Below are 18,170 nucleotides of genomic sequence, written 5' to 3'. Positions count from 1 at the left end.
AGTCACACCACCTAGCTAGGACAGGTTCTTACTTTCTGCTCAAGTGTGTGCTTGAGCTGTAAACCACCCACTTTGGGCCTCATGCTATCACTGGAATTATGGGACATACAACCACATCCAGCTTTCCCGCATGGAGATGGAGTCTCCTGGTCTTTTCTACCTGAGCTAGCCTCCAACTATAATTCTCCAGTTTTTGGCCACTACATTCAGTAGCTAGATTGGGTTGGGGGGGGGTTGTTTGTTTTCGCTTTCTTTTCTAAGGATCCCCTTGTACAGTGGAGGATAGTTAGGAAGCAATCTAAAGGAGCTGCAAAGGTCACAGGAGCTTCACTTCCTCACACACAGATTCCTCTGGCCCCAGAGGCCATTCATATTTCAGCATCTCCTTAAAACTCAGCAATAGTCACAGCATATGGTTTACCTAAATTCCAGCTTTGATGTTCCTGACACCAAGACACACAAAATAGACCACGGGAAGGGTAGTCTTTCAGAGATTCCACAGTTCAGTGGCTCATCACTCTCCATGCTCACTTTCTTAGCCCTTTCCCTGAGCCCATCTCTTCACTCTCTAAGACTAAGCATGCAGTAGACCAGAGCACCATCTATAAAGGAAAGAGGTAAATGAGATGAAAGAAAGAAGCCATGAGTATTTGGTATCTTTTTCCCCACTGTTTTGGTCACAAATCAATGATTTAAGTTCTTCTCTCCAGATTATCTCTAGTTGTAAGCAGGTTCCTCATCTTTATTTGAAGGCAACTTATTAAGTAAATCGGCCATACATTCTCTCTCTCCACTTTCTGTTTTCTCCAAAGGCTCTAGGATACACATTTATAATCACACCTGCAGCAATAGTAGGAATGTCCAAAATACATTGTCTGACACAGAACAGAGACTCTAGCCCCAGCATGACCAATAAAGACAGAACATCTTTCTGCTAAGATTTTCACACAAACAGAGCCCCATCTAGAGAACCAAGCTGGCGGGTGAGAGGCCAAAATGTCAGGAAAGGATGGGATGAATCATGTCTCATAAAGAAACTTGAAGGAAAAGTTCTGGGAAGCCATTTTCTTTGCTCCAAAGATACTGCACATTGTACTTAAAACATAACCTCAGTAAAGACAAAACAACGATCCTGCCAGGTACCAATGGCTTACACCCCTCTAATCCTAGCTAGTCAGAAGGCTGAGAACAAAATAAGCAAAATGAACTCCAGGATAGGAAAAGAGAGAAATTTATTTTTGTGATTGTTGTTCTTAATATACTCTGTGAAGTTATTTCTTTTCTCTTTTTTCCCCTTATGGTCTATCTCATGTTGTTACTATATCTGACTTTGGTTCGTGGTGTATACATCAATTTGTTTATTTGAAATAGGGAAGGGAAGGGGAAAAGCAAGATGATTGGGAGGGGTGAGGGAGAGGAAAAGTGGGAGAAAAACATGAGAAGGGGTATCAATGTTCAAGAAGTAAAAAGGTCATCGTTCAGAGCAACCCATGGATCCTAAATGCATTTCATCACTAGGAAACTGGAACCAAGAGCTTCAGATTCCTTAAGTCCATGCCTTGTCTTCTTCCCATCTCCATCCTATAGGCCCTACACTATAATGTTTCTTCCGTAGAGTCAAATGCATCTGCCATTTCTAGGACTAAATGCAAAGGAGAGTTTATCACGGAGTAGACCCAGATATTTTACTTGGGTAACTCTGAGGTCAGTTTTAAAATCTACTGGCTCCTGGGTTTACAAGAAAAAGACAACGTCAGGAAATACATTATTTGGGAACATTGTGGACAACAGTCAAGGGCTGAGAGCCGTTACAGACAATGACACATTTAAAGGAGGCCCCGTATTGCTCTTAAAATAGGTCACCCAAAGACACCAATTTCTGGAGAGCAGCAGCAGTAATGACAACCCACTGGCAGCGCTGCTTCCTAAATAGATCACTGAGACAGGCCTGTGCAGCCACACATTGTCCCTCTCCACCAGCCACAGCCAGTCCCCTACCACACAGTCCTCAGGGACTGAACCACAGCAAGTATCTTGACTTTGGCTAGAAAAATCTCACCAGGAACACTGGTGCTATCGCTCTGTTTAAATCCCAACTCACTCTCTAAATCTACAACTGACATGTCCAAACACTTCTCTTTAACTCATAGACATCCCTCAGTCTCCTTCCCCACCCACTTCAACAATGTGTCCCTATATGCTTTGCACCTTCCCATACTATCCAGCCATGGACCTATAGGCATTTCTGTGGCTCACAAGATGAAAAATGTGTCTGTGATGAAGGGTCAACTGTTTCGAGAGAATCACAAAAGATGCCCAGAGCAACGCTCTTGTCACCAGACATCAGTGGACTGTCACAGAAGTGGATTTATAGTAGGGAGATTGAAGCTTACCTATTTGGAAGTCCTTAAAATTTTTATAAACAGATAATTAGATAGAGGGCCTTGGAAGAGAAGTACATGCCAATGAGGGCTTACACAAAGTTGAATTCCACCGCAAATCCACTTTTGTAATCATTTGCCCACACACACAGAGAATAGAATAAATAAAGAGAAAGGAAGGTTAGTTTCAGTACACGTAAAGAAAAGAAGAAGTGTAAAGATCCAGATGGAGACAAACAGAATAATCCTGGAGCTCCATGTTTTCCCAGGAACCCTGTGTGGGTTTCTGAGCATTTCCTGGTACCTGAGAAACCAAAGGTAAATGTAAAGAGGCCATCCCCTCCAGCGATGCTCTGGTGCTCTTCTGTGTGCCACCACTGAGCTTGACAGGCTTGAGACCCTTGGGTCCACTTCCCAATCACTTCACTGCAAAGCAAGATCTTGAGGGTGGGAACTGAATACTCATTTCATCCATTTTCATGTTCTCTCCTGCTCTCTTTCACTGGAAGGAACAAGTCTCCTGGGACCAACCAAGCTGATAACCTTCTGCACCAGGAGTCTGACATTTTGCTTATCATACGCATCCAGAGAGACAACCCTCCATTTTGCAATGGAGACATGGGCCATTTGTGTTCATTAAGGGAAGCCAGGAGCAGAAGGAAAAGGCCCTATTGGGCATGGGGACACTCCATTGCTCCCAGTGACACCTGCCAAACAGGCAGCACTTAACACTTCCCCACATCCTCTTACCCATGCTTGACTCAGGGGTCTAGGTCATTCCTCCTATTTGGTGGAATGGTAAAGATTCCCCTCCCCACCTTGCTGAGTTGCTGTGGTGGCCACACCACTACATATTTGCAGAAGAACAGCCATGAATGCTGAATATGCTCCAGCAGTCAAACCACTGTCAGCAACCCCATACTTACATTGGATTTTATACCTTCTGTCAGTTCCCCTCCTCTGCCACCTTTCACACTGGAGTAAAGAGAAGAAGCAGAGGTGGCGGTGACCCAAAGGGAAGCATCCAAACTGGAAAGCCAAGTTGATACATAGACAATTCTCACAGAAACCAGGAGACCAAGGGGCCACAGGCTGGCAAACCTCCATCTTCCTAATGACTATGGAAACAATCTTGTGTATTTTATCTCATGTATTGTTCCCAACAACTCCATAAGGTCTGATTATTATGATCCCTACTCCATTGAGAGGAAAGATAACACACAAGAGTGGAGGCTCCATAGAAAAATAGATAAGGTTAAACAAACAAACCCTGTTTTGCCTTATTATCTACATAATCTTGGACAACTGAGCTAATCTCTTACCCCTCATTCTCTCTACCTACAAAGTAGAGCAATAATAGTGTGTTGGGGAGGAGGGGTATATAAAAATGAAGGCATGCTGAGTAATTAACACAACATGGCATGAAACTAGTATCCTGTGTTGTATGATAGTTAGCTGTTGATGTTATTATTGTTGTTACTAATAAAGAGATCAACACTTCAAAATCCTCAGAAGACACGCATTCTGTAAATAGGCCAGCCCAAATTTAAATCTAGATCCTTTTCATTCCATAGGCCACATTCTTAGCCAGCATGCTAAACTTAGTTCCAATCCCACATTTCTCGGCTCTTTAGGTCCCTCATCTGTAAAATGGGGTCACTTCACAATAACCACCTCATGAAAGCCTGGTGAAGATAAGATAAATACAACTACACCAGAATGCCAGGCATATGGTGGTATGCAAAAATAGCAATGGTGATAACCACATCATTATTATTTTGTCCCAGGAAGTACATCCAGCCCTTGGATAGCGCCCTGCCATAAGCCTCTGGCTCCATTTCTGGCATCTCACTGCAGAGCCAGACAGCAGAGGGGAAATAGAAGGAGGGCAGGCAGGTGAGGCCCATCTCCCAAGTGCAGTCTTCAGCCCAACCCTCCCCCCTCCCCCTCCTTCACCTTTTCTGCCTTGAAAAGATGGGAAGGAGACCCAGCTGATGGACAGCTGCCCCAGAAACCAGAAACTATCATCCCAGGGCAGCCTGAAAAGGGAGAGAGAAGCCTTGAAAATAATTAGCCCCCAGTACTGAGCCCCTGGTATCTCATTACCAAATGCAAATGTGAGTTCACACGTGCCACTCCAAGGCTCCTGGCAAAATGCCTGTCTGACCCTCAACCTCACTGAATGTGGACCAAATCATTACCCAACTGCCCACCCCCTTTTACAGCCTTGCAGCTGGTGTGCAGTCTCTCTGCAAAGAGAATTAAAAAAAAAAACTGCATTCACCAACGCTAAAGAACAAGGAAAAGGGGTCTTATTTCTTTAAAGGATGCAGAGATGTTATGGGAGGGGTGAGATTAGAAAAAATTGTTCTTCCCTCAGCAGTTAAAAGGAGGGATAATTGGAGCAAGTGGCAGGCGGCTGTTCTACCATTTAGCATACAGCATACCCAGGAAATCTCACTTGGTAATCAGGAGGAGAGGAGGAAAAAGGAGCAATCAGACCCCTATTCAAGCTCTGGTTAGCGACAGCCCCTGCTGACTGGCTGGCTGGGCTGGTCGAGAGCTAGGCCTGATCCTGTCTAATATCTGAATGCTAGGTGGGGAGTCAAGGCTCCAGAGCAGCAATCCCTCCTTTGTGTACATTGTAAAAGCTTTGCTTCTGTTCTACCTTCTCCATACCAGGGAGAAGTGCTTGGGAATTATTCCTTTCACCCTCTGATCACTCTCTACCTCCCCCATTGCCCTGCCTTTCCAAAGCCTTTAGAATTGACACTGGTTAGGACAATGCTTTATGTTACAATTTTTGCAAGGGTATGCTGAGGAGAAGGAGGGAGGATAGCTGTATTTTTTCACTCAAATGCCTCCCTTCCCCAAAAGGAAGATCCAACTATGGCATCACCGGTACCCTAACCATATGCCTGATGTCTGAGTGAAGTCCATAAATGCTCACAGGCAGGCAGTCTCCTCTTGGTATATGCTATTCCACCCTCACTCTGGCTCTAAGAGATGGGGAAAGAGTCCCATAATCCTCAATACAAAGGAAAGTAATTGAAATTTTCCTTCAGGAAGGCATAGGAAGTCCACAGAGCAGTGATGAGCCATCCATCAAACCAAGCTGAATAGGATGTCTGACACAGGAGGGATGGGGGATGGGCTCTCATGTGTTTGTCTTAAGGCCTGGTCCCTACCACAGAGACCATACCTCTACCATTCCTCACTACAGAATCCCAACACTTGCAGAAGTAGCAGCTGAGACAAGTCAAATGGCTTCCGATCTAAGTAGATACCCAAGTCAGCACACATAAAAAAAGCAACCAACACAAGCCGACTGCTCTCTTTAAAAAAAAAAATGGAAAAAAATGGAATGGGATGGCATACCCCCCTTCACTGAATTAACCTGAAGTGTGATCACCCAAAGAAGATACATAGACATATATATCATATATATATATATGAATTAATAACAGGTAGGTCCATGTCACAAGACTCAGGAGACATAACCATGAAGCTTTCTCCATTGTTCTCTGGCTCCACCATCCCTGCAACAGGCTGACTTCATGTTAAATGAACTGTTCAAGGAAACTGGGACTGAAATTTATATACCTTGGCAGTGAATCGATGCTTCACAACCAGAAGGTTGCTGAGAAATTCAATACGTGCACATTCATAACTAAAGATGTCTTTAAAAATAATCAAGTTTAAACTCATTCCAAGGTAATAACAAACTCTCTATGACCTATGAGGAGACTTCTCCTGAGAGGGAGCCAAGGAAATCCCTTCCCTGGCCAGTAAATATTCAAGGATGAGTCAAACAGAAAAACACGTGAAGATGTTGCACCCCAGGCCTTGCATCCCAAACTAGGTGAGCATAGTTTTACGTACATGCCAGTCTCTTTTCCAAGATCGTTGCTAGTCAAGCACCAAAGCATTTTATTTATAAACAAAATACCTAAAAGTAAAACTCTAGGACCTCCTCTCTGCATCCGTGTACCATGAATGCTCATAGTGGCTGTTAATTAGGTTGGGAGTCTTGGAAGGAAGTTTTTCCAGTGTGGAAATCCACTATACAGCCATCTCTAAGGATACTTTGTTTCCTCTTACCCCTAGGCTCAGATCCCTCACATCAAGCACCTTTGGTATCTCCTGGGTCTTCCCAACAGGGAATCAGAATATCCCACTACATTTTATAGAGATAGGTCTATTTGAGGTACAACATGGAAACTTTTAGAGCCATGAAGGCATGAGGATGCCAAATGACCAAGCAAACGGCAATACTACAAGCAGGTCACAAGTTAATAGATCACCAAGGAAATCTCCAATAGACGCCAAGCAAATCTATGTGATGTTGCAGAGGCCGGCTCACCTCCCCTTTCCCTGCTCTTCAAACTGGTAAATCAGGAGGTTGAAAAAGATCTCATAACCAGGTGTGGTAGCTCACACCTGTAATCTTGGCTACTCAAGAAGCTGATATTGAGGATCAAGGTTCAAAGCCAACCCAGGCACAAAAGGACTCTTATCTCCAATTAACAAAAAGACTCATCTTCAATTAACCTCTAGAAAATGGGAAGTGGGGCTTGGCTCAAGGGTAGAGTGGTAGCCTTGAGCTGAAGAGCTCAAGGAAAGGGCCCAGGCTGAGTTCAAGTCCCATGGCCCACAAAAAAATAAATAAATAAATTGGAAAATGATCCCATGACTGATGCAACTGTCACATCATCAAAAGGCCTATTCTGCAAATCCGAAGGATCAGATGTTTGATATGTAAGACCCACTGCTGGGACTAAGTCCTGTGATTTCAGTTCTAGGACACGCAACAGAAGAAGGTAGTGGTGGCTGTATTTTCACTACCCATTTCACCTCACCTTCAGGAAAACAGGCAAGTGCTTGTTTCAGCTATTTATCTTGTTTTGTACTGAACCACTTGACACTTAGCAAATGCTATGATTTTTCCCCCTTAACATTTTATAGGCGAATTATCTCACTTTCTAAAAATTAACTGTGTAGGGAGGCAACAGTTATTTTCTATTAGTCTGTAACACATTGTTGTGATTGAGTAAACTCATGACAATTCCTGGGATCAGCTGGCTCCAAGTTCTCAACAGTAAACTGTTGCCTCCCCAGTATCTACTCCTCACCTCAACCTTTGCAGTGCTCTTAGTCCAGGCCAGCCAAATGTCACAGTTACAACAGAGTTTATTGACTCTGCTTATGTATCAGGAGAATAAATGAATTACACTGTGTGTTTACCTCTACAAATAGTTATCAATCCATAGCCAAGAGAAGATCTGAACCTTGCAGGAAGAACCATTATTAAAACACACATATTGCCTTTAGCTATTAAAATACTGACTGCACACAATCTGTTCTGAAGAAATTCCACTGGAGACCAGAAAAACACATGCTACAAAAATAAATAAAAGGGAGAGAGAAGACAAATGGTATATATACATATATGGTATAGAGATTCTTCCTGCAAAAGAAAAAAAAAAGTGCTGATTCAAACCTGCCCAGAGGAAACGAGTTCTTTTTAAACACAAAAAAAGCAATCAGGGATAATCAGCAAGTTAACAACACACTTGCAAATACCCTGGTCCCTAGAAAGGAAGAATGCCAGCTTTCAATGCAAGTTCTCAGAACAGAACAGATCCTTTGGGCAACTGAGAAAACAAGTGATCATGTCAGCGTCTTCCAGCAGAACTTTCTCCAAAGCCAAGTAGCATTGGTATATCAGTCCGCTTCAAAGAGCAGCTGCTTCTGAAACCCATTTCAATAGCCACATTCTTCCAGGGGTATTATGGAGTGAGGCTGCCTCTGCTACTTTTCTCCACCACACTGTGAGGTCAGTGGGATGAAATAAAAGCCCCCCAAAAGGGGCAGTGTGTATGTCTGGCATCTCCCTTTTAAAACAGCCCACCCACAGGACAGCAGACATGCTTCTCCAGCCAGTAGAGGAAGAAGAGCCCAAGGGAATATTTCCACACTAGCTCATGCATAACCTACAACCAGGCCTCCATCACCACCTCCGGCATATCTCAGTCTCCAGAATGAGCCACCTGTGGAATAAGTTGCGTTTTCATTCATAAATACACACAAACATACATGCTACTAAGAGCTGAAGTTTACATCCCCCACCACCTGCTTCAGGGGTGGATCAGTCTGGAAATACTTTAAGGAATATCTGCAAATGCAAATGTCAATTATAACCCTCCCACACCGGTGGGGCCTCACCTGAATGAAGAAAGCCCAGAGTCAGGAACGAACCACTTGCCTCATCCTCACCCCCTGACCTTCCTCAACCCTTGAGCCAGCGGGTTCTTCACCTCCATTGCACATTGGAATCATCTGGGAAGCTTTATAATCAGGTCATGTATAATCCCATCCACCTACTTTCTTATTAGGCCCATATAAGGAGGACATGAGGGGAGTTTCCTATGAGACCCCTCAGAGTTCCAGTCTCCAAGAGTCAAGTGGTACAGTGATAGCCCCTTGGTTGGGTCTATCTGGTTTCTTGTCCTGTGGTTCATCCTGCAGAGCTGTGCTGGGAAAAAGAACTAAGCTGGAACACAGACTCTGCACTCAGTTTATTCCCTCCAGCTCTGTGACTAGAGAACAGAACCACAGTCACCTATGACTGAGTAGCCAGGCTTCTCTTCTTTTGAGCTGGAAAAGCAAGTAAAGGACTTCCATCAACTCTTCAGGAAAAAGGGCCCGGTGGTCTAACTAACATGCAGCTGCAAAGATGGGCGTTCACACCAATCTGGCTTCTATCAGGCTTTGTAACCACCACCCCATCCAGTGGGTAGGCTCTAGCAAGAGTGGGGAGGGGAGCGGGTCTTACCTTCAGAGCAAAGCATGCCACCATAGCCAGTGGTAGAACAGTCGCAGGTAGGGTGTCCGTCCAGGAGGAAGCAGATCCCGCCGTTTTCACAAGGTCGCTCTCCACAGGGTCCCTCGGCCTCCAGCTGGACGCCTTGACTCCCCAGCAGCCGAGGTTCCGAGTGGCCGTATTTGAGATCCAGGATTAATCCCTTGAAGGCAGGCATGGCCTGGACTCCATCCAGAGTCAGAGCAGAAGAGCGAATGTCCGAAGGGACTCCACCCAGGAACAAGTCACTGACCACATCCATGTATGGCCGCTGGGGTCGCAGCTCCGCGTCCTGACCCTCCCCGTCCAACACCAGCGCCGTGCGCAGGCGGTCACGGCTCACCAGGACCGAGTGCCAGCTGCTGTCGTTCACCTGCTTGGTGGACCACACCGCAGTCTCGGCGCAATCCATGCTGAAGCGGAGCTGCACGCGGCCATCCACCAGCGACAGGCAGAGAAAGTCACAGACGCCGCCATCGTCCAAGTAGAGGAGCAGCCCCGCGGAGACGTTCGTCTTCAACTGGAAGCTCAGGTCGCCGCGCGTGCTGGCATCCCAGCGCAGGTACCGTGCCCACTGGGTGGGCAGGCCCCTGAACTCCAGGCCCAGGCAGAAGCCTAGCAGGGAGCCCAGCAGGATGCTCACCTTCAACGTGAAGAAAACCGAGTGGAAGGCCAAGCTCATCGTGGCTGCTTAAGTGTCTCGGGGCCTGGAGGCCCACACACTAGTCAGGAGAGACAGACAGTCCCTTCCAGGGAGGATGTCCCTCGGAAAAGGGGACAGGAAGGCCAGACAGACCCGGAGACTGGAGCGCATACAACGGGAAGGAACTGCACGTACGCACACTGGAAGGGTGAGGGCAGAAGGAAAGACAGCAAAGGCAGTCCCAGATAGGCCAAAGAGCAAGGAATCCCAGAAAGAGAAGCAGAAGAAGCAAATGGCGGGGGGAAAGTCAAGCCAGGCAGTGGGGCAAGCCTGGGGTGAGGACGAAGGGTCTTTCTCCAAGACGAGATCTCAGCTATCCATGCGGATCCCGAGGCCTTGATTCGAGGAGGAGGAGGAGAAGGAGAAGCACGGGATCACGGGGGATGGCAAAGCCTTCGGCAATGTACTCCTCCCAGTGGACCCCCCAGAACCCCAGCCAGAGAAGCCCGGACTAGGGCTGGGGACTGGGCTGCCGTGATGGAGGAGGAAGGAATGAGTAAGGTGATCCAGGTAGAAAGGTAGACACGCGCCAAGGACCACTCCTGAAGCTCTACCTCTCCTAGCAGTGGTGGGCTTCCGGAAGGGGAGCAGGGAACAGCTGAGCACTCGGGAGGAGCAGAGCCCCGTGTAGAGCAGAAACAGACTCAAGCTTCATGGTGCCAGCCACCAGCCACAGCCAGTCCTGCCCATAACCCACCTTCCAGGACTCCAGAGGGAAGACCTGTGGAGGAAGGGAAGAAAGGAGAGATTAGAACTGCAGGTCAGTGGCCTCTATAGCACAAAGTGCATGGAACAGGATGACCGTCTGGTTCTTGGAAACCTTGGCACAACCCTGAGCCCAGCAATCAATGACACCCTAATGACATGCAAAAATCATGCAAATGACCAAAGCCACATCGACATATTTTGAGATACTCATTATCATAAGGTCAAATAGCCAAATTTTATCTTTGACTACTAGCATTTTACACACTCAAATACCTGCACATATTTTTTTTCTTATTTACCTATTTAAAGACATTGAGGGTTTTTTTTAAAAAAAAATTCTTTCCTTTTCAATTTGATAAACCACTGTTTGGGCAAAGAAAGCCTAAGGCTGATTTTCTACTTCTGAAAGAAGTATTTATAAAACTCAGTGGAAATAAATTAGAATTAATGATGAGCATGGCATCCCTCATCTCTTACAAACTGTTGATGGGAAATTCTTATTTTAGAAGAGTGGAGCACAAAGAGTGGCTCAGGTTAGGTACAGTACACGCTTGCCTAGCAAGCACAATACCCAAGGTACAAATCTCCACTTCTAGAAAAAGTCAAAGGGATGGGGACATTGAAGTTAAAAATAAATGAACTTTGGGGCCAGGAGTTTGGCCTAGGGGTAGAGTGCTTGCCTAGCATGCATAAAGACATGGATTTGATTCCTCAGTACCACATTCATAGAAAAGTGCTGTGGTTCAAGTGGCAGACAGCTAGCCTTGAAAAAGCTCAAGGAAGATGCTCGGGCCCTGAGTTCAAGCCCCAAGACTGGCTAAATAAATAAATAAACAATATGAACTTCAAGAAATGGAAACAAGAGGGTTTGTTTGTCTTTTGTTTTTGTTTTTGTTTCTCTTCTGGAGCTGTTTTTGTTTTCTGTACCTTTTGTCTTGTTTGTCCCTTTGGGGGAGGGTAAGGTGGGAGCACAGAAATGGTAGATTTAAGGGTAAACAAATGCAGCAGAGATACTCACTTGACATTGTTGAGAGTCAACTATACCACTCATGGGAGGGGTAGGGAAAGTTGGGAGGGAAAAACATGGAAGAAACTGAGAGAAGGGGTGACACTGTTCAAAAAGAAATATATTCTTTATCTGACTTACAGAACTGTAACCCCTCTGTACTCATCTTTACAATAACAATTTGTGTTAAAAAGGGGAGAAAATATATACAAAATAGGTGTTTCAGAAACTCTCATCAGACCTATTGTTGATGACATAGCACAAAAGCTTATCACTTTTTTATTGTATTTTATGGTTGGGATAATGCATAGAGGTGTTACAGTTACATTCGTCAGGTAATGGGTACATTACTTCTCGAACTTTGATACCCCTTCTCATGTTTTTGTCCCTCTTTCCTTCTCCTCACTCCCTCCCAATCAAGTTATTTTCCCCCTTTCCCTTCCCTATTTCATATAAACAAATAAGTGTATGTATAGTATATCAGGTAACAATGTCAGATACAGTAACCACAGGAGATTAACCATCGGTGGAAAATAAAAGAGAAAAGGAATAAATTCACATAGTACAATCACAAAGATAAGCCTCTTGTTTCCATAGGTTACTATTTAAAGCATAAAAGATGTCTGTGGAGAAAAACATTTTATCAATACTTCAGCTAATTATAGTGTACATAACTATTATATTATTTTAAAGGGATTTAATGTGGAAAAGCAACAAGTGGCATCTCCTCTGAATGAAATAAAGTTAAAAAGAAAGAAACTAATAATTTTAAGAGCTGGTGTTGAATTCTAAATCTTGTATGGAAACTTTAAGAAACAGTTCTCAAACCTATTTGAACTTCTGTTTCCTTATTTGAAAAGTAGAGAAAGTGATGCTCTCTTTCATGACTACGCATTGAATGAGATGAGGGATAGCAGGAACTAGTATAAGACCCCTTACATAGTAGGTAATCAGGGGATGCCAGGTCACTCCCTATCTCCCTTTGTGAAAGAGAAAGGGTGAAAAGAGAGGTTGGCCTGTGTGTCTGCCAGAGGATTGAGGACAATACATAAAAGCACAAGATTTAGAAACTTGATAAAAAAAAAAACAACAAAACTGCAGAGTGGCTCACAACTGAACAGTTAAGAAATACCACAGACCTAGAGAATGTTGTGTGTACTTTATGATGGCCATAAAACACAGCAGGACCCAATTGTGTTAGTGACCTGGTTTCTGAGGGCAGATGCTGGCCCACCTAGCTGAGGTATTTAGTTCTAATAAGCCATTCATTTCATATACAGTGCTATATACACACACTAACTAAAGTATGGTATATGTAGATGAGGATTCCAATGGTGTAACTTCCTTCAACAGCTGTCATATAGTTTAACAAAAATAAGTACCAGGAAATTAGAACTTCTGTTGTTGGGAGGTGCATCTAAAGAGAGAGGAGAAGACAAATGAAGAGAAGAAGTGTGGGCAAATGCAGTCATAATATTCAATGTATACATGCAAAAATAGAAATAAGAGCCAGGCACTGATAGCTCACATCTGTCATTCGAGTTACTCAGGAGGTTGAGATCTGAGGCTGAAAGTTCAAAGCCAGCTCAAGCAGGAAAGTGGGTAAGATTCTTATCTCTAATAAACTACTCAGAAAAAGCCCAAAGTAGTGCTATGGCTCAAGCAGTAGAGTGCTATTCTTTAGCAAAAAAGCTCAGGGGCAGCACCCAGACCCTGAGTTCAAGCCTTAGGATATATCTCCTATACATATACATATATGTGTGTGTGTGTGTGTGTGTGTGTGTGTGTGTGTGTGTGTGTGTGTGTGTCTGTGTCTGTGTGTCTGTGTGTAGGAAAATTGAGGGGAAGGGATGAATGGGAAAGATGAGGGAAAATGATGAAAGGGGTGTCACTGGTTAAAATGCAAGTGTAATCATAAACTGACATGTTGAATTGAAATCCCTCTCTACAACTATTTGAAGATTTAAAAAAAAAAGATGAAAAGCTGGACGAGTAGCTGCTTGGTACTCGACACTCATGCTAATCTACCATGGGCTCCATCAGAACATCTGATCACTGTTTTTATGATGACCATAGTGATCCACAATGCTACTTATTACCTTGCTTCACAGAAGAAGATGCTGTCCCTTAACCAAGAGCAAACTCTGTTCCTCGGGAACAAACAAATCGGACCAACAGAAGTCTAGTGGAATCCATCATTAGAACAACCTCAGTTGGATCCAAGACTTGGTCCCATCAGAGTTTTCTAAATTGTGCCATGGGTACCTCGTGATTGTAAAGGGTGTTTAACAGGAACACAGTTGTCCTGTGGTCAATTCACATAGGCGTAAGTGAGCCTCCTCCTCTAGATGTTCATCCCCTCCATCCCAAAACAACATTGGTGATAACAACACTCCTTCATCATCTTGCATCATAGGGGATCAGAACGGCTGAGGAAAAATACGATTTCTCTACCAGCACCAGACAACTCTGAAGTGGAATGATACCATCAGAACTGGTTCATTCAGACCGTACACTCTACAGTCCATCCTCATTCACTCCTGAAGTGCTTCTGTTTCTTCCATGGCCTCTAAGAACTTGCCAAGCTGGCTGAGAAGTAGAGGTGACCTTCTATTCACTATTGAAAGCTTCCAGCCATTGACCTCCAATGGCTTTAGCCTTTGTAATCACACTGGTGGGGTGTGCCAGATTCCAGCAATCAAGATGAAGAGAGCTAGAACATCCTTCCCACCTAGTCTGTCAGAATGGCCACCCCCCCTGAGCCACAGGCAAGCACTGGCAGTCATGGATGCAGGTGGTTTCCCTCAGAGCCCACATGAAGGGCCTGAACTGATGCTGAAGCTCAAAACACTTATCTGTTATGTGGGAATCAAGCAGGAGAGGAAAAGTGAATGACATTATCTAATTGCCAGCTAATTTGCATAATTATTGAACAGCACACTTTATGCGGGGTGAACATCTTTGCAAATGTCTCATAATCTGGCTGCTTAGAAGGCAGGGGGGTGGAAGGAGGCCTCACACAACTCTGACATGTGGGCTATTTGCCATAGGGATGGCTCAGAAGATCTGGCTGTCATTTGCCCTTCCCACCCACTCCCTCCAGTTCCCTTGCCCCTTTTCCAATCGACATGGCACTGTAGCTGTGCTTGAACCAGGACTGGTTGGGAAGGAAGTCATGACAATGATAATCTTCTGTCCCAGATGAGACTTGCAGGCTTTCCTCTAGAACCTTCTCAGTAGGGTCCCTCTTATTTCCCTCATCAGGAGCCATCTCTAATGATATTCTTTTGGTTTTTGACCCTTATTCACTGTATCCTTCATCCTACTTGTCAGGTAAGTGATTTTCACCACCCATCTCCCTCCAGTGTTCATCCCTCTCCAGATCATATCTCTCAGTTTATGCAATTAGGAAAATATAATCTCCTGGCCACATTAGTTAGTTTGGGGATAGGCCTGACATCCAAACAATCAAACTAGCATTAATACTGGATCTTACATTACATCATTGAGAGAAGAACCCTCTCTTTCTAGTTACTATGTCATTGAATTTGTAAAGTCTAGGCTTGATGAAAAACACCAGATCCTCTTTTGCACAAATCAGTATAAAAAAGAAATCATAGCCAAGAGATGGAAATGAATGGATGATTTTGTAGTGTGATTTTTTTCATACCTACATCTAGCCAGGCTTGAAGCCCAAGTAGGGCTTTCCTTATGGAGCCAAAATGTTTTGGTTTTTTTTCTTAAGTAAATTTGAGTTGGGTCATGACCAACTCCATAGTTCTGACTGAGACTTTTCATATTTGATCGTCAAAAGAACTGTCATTAACAAATCAATAGAGGTTTTTATCTCTCATGGCCCCACTTGTATCTGGAGGAACTCCCTGTAATCTGAGGCTCACATCCTACCAACCTTAGCACCAAAGTCCTGTGCCCCACAAGCACTATTTCCATGCATGGGCCAAGACAGGACAGATCATGCTTCTTCTCTCCTTCGTGCTTCCTTACACAACAGCCTAGAAATTGGCTTCTCCCAACAGAAGATCACAGGCTAAACTCTCCACCTTAGCACACAGCTCAAGCTCTGTTGAAGGCAAGGAGAGGCATCAAGAAATGGAGTCTATCCAGCTCTAGAAAGAATGGGGAATGAGGTTAGAGCATGAGCTTTGGAATCAGGCAGAGTTGGACCTAAATCCAGACTCTTATTATTAAAGCTCTTTAACCCTGAACATCTCTTTTGAGTTTCTGTTTGTTCACACAAAATACCTAATACCTATCTAAGAGTGGAATTTCAAACTGTACAGAGGTTTAAAATGTATAGAGGTATAATTACTTTAGGAACATTGCGTTGGCTGTATCTACTGAAGCTGAACATTAAAAAAAAAATCTCCGTGACTTCACAATTCCTCTCCTCTCCTCTATATGCATATACAAACAAGAATGTTTATATACATATGCAAGAATCTTCATAGCAACATGATCCAGAACAGCCCTAACCCAGATCACCAAGTACACATCTACAATGAATAAGTGAACCATAGTCTAGTCTCACAAAATTGCGTACAATTTGGACAACTGGCCTTCATCTCTCAACAGAAGCACGATGACCCTTACAAGCATAATGTTGAATAAAGCAAGATACAAGAAAGCACCACTTACAAAGCATCAAATGAGGCAAAATTATTCATTCCACAGTTAAACATCAGAACTATGGTTTCTAATGGGAAGAGGGCAAAGGAGGTGAAAGAATTCATTTTGCAATCTCTGTGGTGTTACACTCTGTTAAGGGGGTGAAACACTTTGACTGAGCAGTACACTTCTTTTCTATCCATTTGTTTAAATTAAAAACAAAACAAACAACAAAAAAAACCAGTGAGGATTATTATTATAGGCTCATGCCTATAATCCTAGCTACTCAGGAGGCTGAGATCTGAGGATCAATGTTCAAATTTAGCCTGGAAAGGAAAGTCCCCATGAGACTGTTATATCCAATTCTACTACTCAAAAACTGGAAGTGGTGCTGTAGCTCAAGTAGTAGAGAGCTAGCCTTGAGCACAAAGAGGTTCATGGACAGTGCCCAGGCCCTGGGTTCAAATCCCATGGTCAACAACAACTAAAAAAAACAACAACAGTGAATTCAATTCCTGACACATGTGTGTTCATCTATGAGATCTATTAGCTTTAGTATGTCTCCTAGTGTTGTAAAGAAAATTGTGGATGGTTCTGACTGTAGGCCAGCACTTCCTTCTTATAGCACCCACATCAAAGCCAGATACCCATGGAAGAAAATATGGGCCAACATCCATCACTTTGTCCAACAGTGAGCTCAGCAGTCTGTCTCCCCCCCCCCCCGCACCCCCCCTCTCTCTCCCTCTCTCCTTCTCTCTCTCCCTCCCTCCTCTCGGTATCTCTCTCATCAACTCCACCTACCAGTTCTCTCCTTCACCACTATATCACCACCTCCTTCCATCTTTGCTTCTTGCCCTGAAATCTGCTGAGCCTACCTAAGGCCCACCATCGACATGGTATGGAAAAAGGAGTGCAGGTGTGAGGAGAGAAGGGAAGAGCCCTTGGTCTTTAACCTTGAACTTTACTAGTCTTCTTTGGTTAAAACAATGTTTCCTAGAAGAATAAAGGAGGAAAGGGAAGGAGGGGAAACAAAGATGATGGGCGGAGGTGGGGGGAGGGAAGTGGGGACCAAAACATGAGAAAGCGTATCAATGTTTGTGAATTAATGCACCTCCTATCTGACAAATATAATGTAACCCTTCTTTTAATTACAATAAAAAATATATGAAAAAAAGAATAAAGGAAGATAGGGAAGGGGAGAAAACAAAGATGATGGGCGGAGGTGGAGGGAGGGAAATGGGGACCAAGACATGAGAAAGGGTATCAATGTTTGTGAAATAATGCACCTTCTATCTAGTGAATATAATGTAACTCTTCTATTAAATACAATAAAAATATATAAAAAAGAATAAAGGAGTCGCCATGATGAGTTAATCTATTTTCCTTTTCTGCCAAGAATACTAAGCTATTATAGTAGAGATACCTAGGAGTTATATATAAACCTCAGCCAATTTTCTCACAAGATAAGGAAGGTAAGGTGGAAAGAACCACGTAGACTTGTCCCGTACCCACCCACCCCCCCCCAAAAAAACAGCATTCAAAAAAAAGTGTGAAACTATTGAAGGTTTTAGGAGATCAGGCTATGTCAGTTCCTCGTTTTCCACAAGAGCTTGGATGAAGAAGAGAAACTACTAGCTACATTTGTACATGAGCTGTGACAAAATTTGTGAGTGGGTAGATGAGGCCGTAGTACTCTTTAGAGGTCATGGCAGACATAAAGTGCAGCCTAAATCGAGCAATACAAAAATATGATGGGTACAAATAGAAAGCTAGAAAACTTGGTCCTTCAATACAAACAACCCATAAGGAAAGCATCATTTGTAAATATGTAGTAAAAAATTGATGGGTAAAATATACAAAATGACTTGTACATGGATGTGAATA

The 18,170-nt window shown here is 43.8% G+C and overlaps 1 protein-coding gene across 16 annotated transcripts in view; it reads right to left on the bottom strand.

Moving 5' to 3' along the window:
* Positions 1–18,170, bottom strand: part of Nrxn3 (neurexin 3) — a 1,458,248-nt gene that overhangs the window by 1,376,175 nt on the left and 63,903 nt on the right. For all 16 annotated transcript variants that reach the window (XM_090344617.1, XM_090344623.1, XM_090344627.1 and 13 more), the window contains exon 2: positions 9,217–10,667. In XM_090344617.1, the coding sequence (XP_090200743.1) occupies positions 9,217–9,925 (709 nt within the window). In that variant the 5' untranslated portion in view covers positions 9,926–10,667. The remainder of the gene's footprint in view (positions 1–9,216; positions 10,668–18,170) is intronic.

The sequence above is a fragment of the Megascapheus bottae genome, chromosome 14 (genome assembly GCF_031878675.1).
Source record: "Megascapheus bottae isolate mThoBot1 chromosome 14, mThoBot2.hap1, whole genome shotgun sequence".
In the NCBI taxonomy this organism is placed as follows: Eukaryota; Metazoa; Chordata; class Mammalia; order Rodentia; family Geomyidae; genus Megascapheus; species Megascapheus bottae.
Note: the sequence above shows the minus strand (reverse complement) of the source record. Positions and strands in the feature narration are given on the sequence as shown.